Source organism: Chlamydotis macqueenii, chromosome 3 (genome assembly GCF_036417535.1).
Source record: "Chlamydotis macqueenii isolate bChlMac1 chromosome 3, bChlMac1.mat, whole genome shotgun sequence".
NCBI lineage: Eukaryota > Metazoa > Chordata > Aves > Otidiformes > Otididae > Chlamydotis > Chlamydotis macqueenii.
The window spans coordinates 72,018,805-72,024,804 of record NC_141558.1 but is presented as its reverse complement, the minus strand read 5'-3'; the positions used below and the strand labels follow the sequence as shown (position 1 = coordinate 72,024,804).

Sequence of the window (6,000 nt, the reverse complement as noted above, 5' to 3'; positions counted from 1 at the left end):
AGGGCTCTGGGCACAGGGTATTAAATCTGACTGCCCACCTCGCCCCTTGGCCACATCTGTCCCAGGACAGGCTCCTGCTGTCCTGTACTTGCACAAACAACCGGGAGGGACTGGAGCTGCCTTTGGGCTCTACAACCTGATTTCTCCTTCAGTGCAGAACCAATCTGGGCTTTTTTAGGTGGCCTTTGGTCCCAATCACTCCTTCTGGAGCAGAAATCACAGGGTGGCACTCAGAAATTGCTCAGAGGAAGCTGGAAATTCCTGGTGCAGAGCTTCCTTCGGTGGGCTTCCCTGCAGAAGGGGGATGGAGAAACTCAGGCCTTTCCCAGGGGTGCCACCCACCCAGCTCAGACCCCTCACAGTCCCAGCTCCGCTCTGACCCTGCCCTGCTCCCTCCAAAATCAGTTCCTCTTTGTCAGGATCCCTCCCCAGGTTCCTACTCTTGCTTTTACAAAGAGCTGCTGGGGCAAAGTTGGAGCTTAATCACCCCCCCCCCCCCCCCCCCAAAATCCAAGGTCACTCCCAGGCTGCCACAAGCTGGGTGAGGTGGACACAGACCCTACACCAGACGAATGCTTCCCATATGCCTTTATTTGCAAAGTTACAGGATTTTTTTTACAGGCACTGTGCGTTGGTGTTTCAGACTGGTTCAGATTTTTCTGTTTTACCCAATGACCGGGAGGGGAGGTGGGAGCGGGGAAAATCCCTCACAGCAACCATTCCAGCCTCCAGAAAGGCATAAGACATCTGAGAGGAACAATCTGCTTCTTCCGAAGCCACAAAGCAAGGAATCTGGTTTATAAACAGGCTTAAAAATAATATACATGTATAAGAGCAGCTCAAAGCTAAAGTACAGCGGTAAGTGGTACATATCTATGCATATCTGTTCACACCCTTTCTCCAAAGCTGGAAAAGGGATGGTTTAAAAACTAAAAACACAGTTAAAAAAAAAAAAAAAAAGAGGGACTCCATGCATTAAGTTTTAGTGTTTTGTGCAATTAAAATGGGATGAAAATAAATATAACTTAAAAAAAACACCCAACCTTTCCCATGACACTAATGGAACAGAGGCATGTCTATAAGGCACTTCCACACGGGCTATTCTAGGAAGCCTGGCAAAGAGCTAAAACAGTGCAACCATTTACAATGGCACCAGATGAGCTGAAGACATCTGTTTGGTGAGATATAAACAGAGAAATACCTCAGGAGACTTCAGTCCTCAGGAAAGAGGCTGGGGCATGGCTGCAGAGGGCTCGATGGCCAGCTCCTCCTCCTTATTGCTGCCAGGAGAAGACCTCCCCCACTGAGGACGCTGGACCCACCAGACAATGGTAGAGGGGGTCTGCAGCACTGCTCCTGGGGAGCGAGATGAGATGGTGGGTCTGGGGATGGAGCGGGTGAGGGATTTGTGGCTGTTGAGCTCCTGTACCACCTTCAGTGCTCCACGCTCCTGTCCTCAATGCAGGGAACCCCTCGCTTACCCTGCAACCTCCCCTCCCCGCCGGCCTCTCAGGGGCTGACCTTTAGCAAGCCAGCTCCGCTGCGAGAAAGCCGCTTAGTTCAAATGTTCCAGGAAGTTAAAAAATAGCCTCCGCCCTAAATAGGGAACTGGGTGTTTTTGCAGGAGTGGGAGCACAGAGGCCGTCCGCGTGGCCCTAGCAGGCTGGAAAGCCAGCGCCGAAGAGCAGTGGCAGAGTCAGCCAGCTCTGCGGAAAAAAGGGAAGGCATGGGGATGCCTGACCCCAGCTCTCCTTTGCCCAAGACAATGAACCCAGCCACCTTGAGAGCCGCGTTGCTGCTGTGACCCTTCATCCGCTGCTGATAAAAATTACAGAGATGCTCCAGGCGGGAGGGTCACCCCGGGCCAGGCGTGAGCATTGGCGGCACTACCCCTACGCACGCGCTCAGCTGCTGCCGAAAAAACTGATCAACCCGGATGGCTACTTTAGGTCTCAAAGTAGTCCCTTATAAGCTGTTTTTCTCTCCCCTAGCCCTGCCCAAAGTCTTTATTCCCCATGGAATGTTGGAGACCCCAGCTAAGGAGGGCTGTAAGCAGCTCCTAGGAGGGGATCTGGGTCTCTGGAGAGGAGGTCAAAGTGTCACCCACCACACAGCAGGGAGGATGTAGGTGGGAAGCACCTGGGCACAGTAAATACCTGTGCCCAACCACATGGCCCCACAGCAGGAGGGAAACCCTCACCCTCCGGTGTCACCTGAAAATAACTCGGCAACCTCAATGGGATGTCTTTAACACAAAGAAAAACCCAAATCTGCCCTTCTAGCATCTCTTAAGGACTCAGCAGAGCCAGGTCCCTAGGGCAAAAGGTGCTGGCAAAGACAACCAAAGGGCTCCTGTCCCAGTATCCTTCGCCATCTCCAGGCCTTGCTCATGCACCCCAGCTACCATAGGGTCCTGGACACAGCCACTGGGTGTTTCTGGGACGAAGCTACCGATCCCAGTGCAGGGAGAGGCTCCTTTCTCCACCAGCCCTCTTAAAATCAGGCTGTGCAAGCGACAAAAGCGCGATAGGCAAAGCACATGCTTGCCTAAGCAATCCCTCCAGGCTGCTCCCGGCTGGCATGGCCACGTGTTCCCACCAACTCAGCAAAGCCAAGGTTTCAAGTTCAGCTTTTGTTCTGGCAGGTTAGCTCTCTATTTACATGGAGAGGAAAGAAAAACCAAGACAACCTGAAAAAAAAAAACACAACAAAAAACACCTTAAATAGGGAGAGTATAGCTTTCAAATGGGATGGACGAGGGCTGGAAAGTGTCTTGTAGTGCAGTTCAGACGAGTCAGTCAGGGGCAGGTTGGGGGTAGTGGCAGAGTCAGATGCATGGCTTTAATGCAAGTCTTCGCTCTGGGACAACTCTGTCAGGATCTGAATGAGGTTGTCCAGCCCCCAGAGGTAGCCATCCTCTCTGTTCCCTTCCACCCAGGGCACGTTGTGCTGGAGAACTTGCCCCTCTGGCAGCGGGGTGGTTTTCCCAAAGTCAATCATCCAGACTTTGGCCTGTTCCTTCTTGTCGTGAATGAAGAGGAGGGAGCTCCCAATTACCTGCAGAGGAGAGGCCAGTTAGTGGTGCTCTTATTGCTCATTCTCAGCCAGCTTTGGGGTTTGCAGACACCTTATCTCAGGCTGCATTTGCAAGGGACGATGCTGAGATTTTGCATGAGCAGGAGAAAGCTCTGTGCGTTGCCAGCTGTGTTTGCACATGCAAATCAGATACTCAGACAAGCTGATTTACTCATACAAATCCCAGCTCTTGGCAGAAGGAGAAGAAGAAGGGCCATCCCAAATGAAGACTGCTTTCCAAATGATGTCCAATGTGCATGAATTGGTGGATTACGAACTTGCTTGTCCTTGTATCACAAATAGGGATCTTGGTGACCAGAGCACAGCGGCCATTAGAACATGGGATGCCATGTGCCGAGAGCCGGGAGTGCCCCGTGCCGCACAGACATGTGGAGGAGTGCAGCTGTAGGGGCACCCAGCTGGTGTCAGCCCTTCAAAACAGCAGCACTAAATGTCACTGGGGCTTTGTTTGAGGCTTGGTTTAGACAAGGGTTTTTAATGGGAAGCATGTACTGTTTGCAAAAGCTAGTATGAATTTACATTTTTGAAGAGACTTCCTCCTCCAACACATTAGGAAAATGTTCAAGGTCCAGAGACATGTATTAATTCCCAGAAATGCTTATCTTTAGCTCCTCATCTTCTAAGCTCGTATAGCCCTCTCTTGGCCAGGACAGAGCATTTTAACTTTAAGGCAAAGCCTTTTGCTGACATTCTTTGCTTGCCTGCACTGGATTGCCAAATTCTCCCGCAGCTCCTCCTCAGAGCTGTGACCAGTGAGGGCCCCGTGGAGCTTGGCAGACCTGCTGTGCTCCGTCTCAAAGTGGGACAGAAAGTCAAAGCCACTGCTTTTTAGTTTTTAAGGAGTGGAAACCCCTTTCAAAACCCCCTTGAAAGGCTGTTTTGTTTCTGTGTTTTCAAACGAACCCCTGGCACTTGGTTTCAGGCAGCATTTTGTTTCCCTTTTGGAAATGACCTGAAACACTTGGTTTCAACACGTCCCTTCCAACTGCCTTACAGGCACTACCGTCAGGAGGCATGGCCCCAACTGCCTCTGGCTCCCCACAGGACCCGCCACGTGCAGCCAGGCCTGAGGTAGCTCCGGCTGAGGGACAGTGGACTCCTGGAGCTGTGGATCCTGTGAGTAGGGGGTTCCTACAAGGCTCTTCTGCCCAGAGACAACATGTGCCAAGGACATGTGCTCTCATGTTTTGTTAAGTAGATGAAATAGCAGATACTCTTTGGCAATGCTAAATCAATAAAATTATTTCATAAAATTATGGAGCATTCAAATTCCTGCTGAAACAGCCAAAAATGTGGCGCTTCCTCTCTCTTTTCCCACAAGGACTGAATTTTCACTGTAGAAAATGTTGACTTTGTGGACACGTTTCTGGAGGACAGGCCTTCCAAGGGAAGAGTCCTGGCTGTGGTGCCCCAGCCAGCTCAGTGAAGGCAGTTTTGGGATGATCTGCAATCTACAGCTAACTCAAAGCCTTGTTTGATGACATGGAGCAACAGGCAGCTAAACAATACAAGACATGCATTCAGGCAGGAATTTCTCTCCAGAAGACCCCTATACTTCGACACTAAGGATTTTTCCCAGTCGGAAAAACCCATAAGCATCCTGAATTCCTCCTAGATCACTTTCAATCTGTGTGAATTTTGGTTTTCAGTAGATGTGAACCTATGTCAGATGCATGAACGTTGTATCAGTCATCAGCCATATTTCCACATAAGTATTAGATAAACATGGGTATGAAAACATGGATATCAAAATAAACTGGAAGTTGTAGAAATTTACAGCTTCTGACTTTGACTTCTCTTCTCTCCTTGGACAAGCCGAGATGAAACCATTCACATTTCCAGGCAGATCTATTTAAACGTGAGTATTACCTCATGGCATTTGAAGAACGGGGATGTCTCCAGGGTAGCGCGAATACCCTTCAACCTGTTAAGGTAACTGTTCTGGAATTAAAAAAAAAAAAAAAAAAAAAAAAAATCAAAACAAGCTGTCAGTGCTGCAGGAAGCCTACAGAAAAACTGCTGCACGGGGCAGACAGGAAGGTCTCCTCCTCCCAGCATCCTCTCCATGACACTATGTTTGCACGGAGAGATGCCAGGGGTGTCCCTCAGCTGCCCTGTGCTCAGCATCCTCCCACAGACCTGTGCCCTGGGAGGGTCTCCCCTCTTTTTCCGGATCCACTTATCCTTTTGGCCTCTAAGACATCCTGTGGCTTTCAAAACTTAGCGAGAGCATCTGCTTTGGCTGAACTGGTGCTTTCTGCAGACTTCCCCTGCTGCATTCACGGTGCTCCCGAGGAGGGAACAGCTAATTCAGCAGCTGCTGCTGCGCATGCATAACCAGGCTGCTTTTCCCCCTCCCACCTGCACTCTTTTTAATAGGTCAATTCTTCACCTCGTCTCTCATTTTATCATGCAGTCACTCAAGCATCGTGAGACACTTCTGTAACTCTGTATCAGCACTTTCTGCAAAGTTGGTACCATGGGTAGAAGGGCTTTCATGCTCGTCAGCACACAGGGCAAAGACCCATGTGCCTGTAAGAGCATCCCCGCAAACTGCTGGAAGGCACTAAACGTTCTCAGGGGACCTCTTTGATAACTTGATTTTGAGGTTTAGACAGAAGGACTAAGCACAGGAACTTGCACAGCAGGTATCTGGGCACTATAATACACTTAATCTTTCACACTTTGACTGTGTGGGGAGATGTGGGAGTTGCTGCATTGCAACGGTTTTGCCCAAGGAGCCCTGTCCAGAGCCAGGGCATGATGGTGTGAGCGTGCTCCAAGCTGTTTGGGGATAAAATGCAACCAGGCAACTTCATTTTCAGATCCAGGAGTAATCCCTGGGTAATTCTTGTCAAAGTGAACATGCTGGTTTGAAGGAGGCAGAGCCCAGGGCCACTCCAG

At 50.0% G+C, this 6,000-nt stretch overlaps 1 protein-coding gene across 1 annotated transcript in view; it reads right to left on the bottom strand.

Moving 5' to 3' along the window:
* Window positions 1-571: 571 nt before the first annotated feature.
* The window catches only part of ITPKB (inositol-trisphosphate 3-kinase B), a 68,192-nt gene continuing 62,763 nt past the window's right edge, over window positions 572-6,000 (bottom strand). The window contains exons 8-9 of the mRNA XM_086744757.1: window positions 4,966-5,037; window positions 572-3,057 (exon numbers count right to left, since the gene is read on the bottom strand). Of these exons, the coding sequence (XP_086600883.1) occupies window positions 2,842-3,057; window positions 4,966-5,037 (288 nt within the window). The 3' untranslated portion in view covers window positions 572-2,841. The remainder of the gene's footprint in view (window positions 3,058-4,965; window positions 5,038-6,000) is intronic.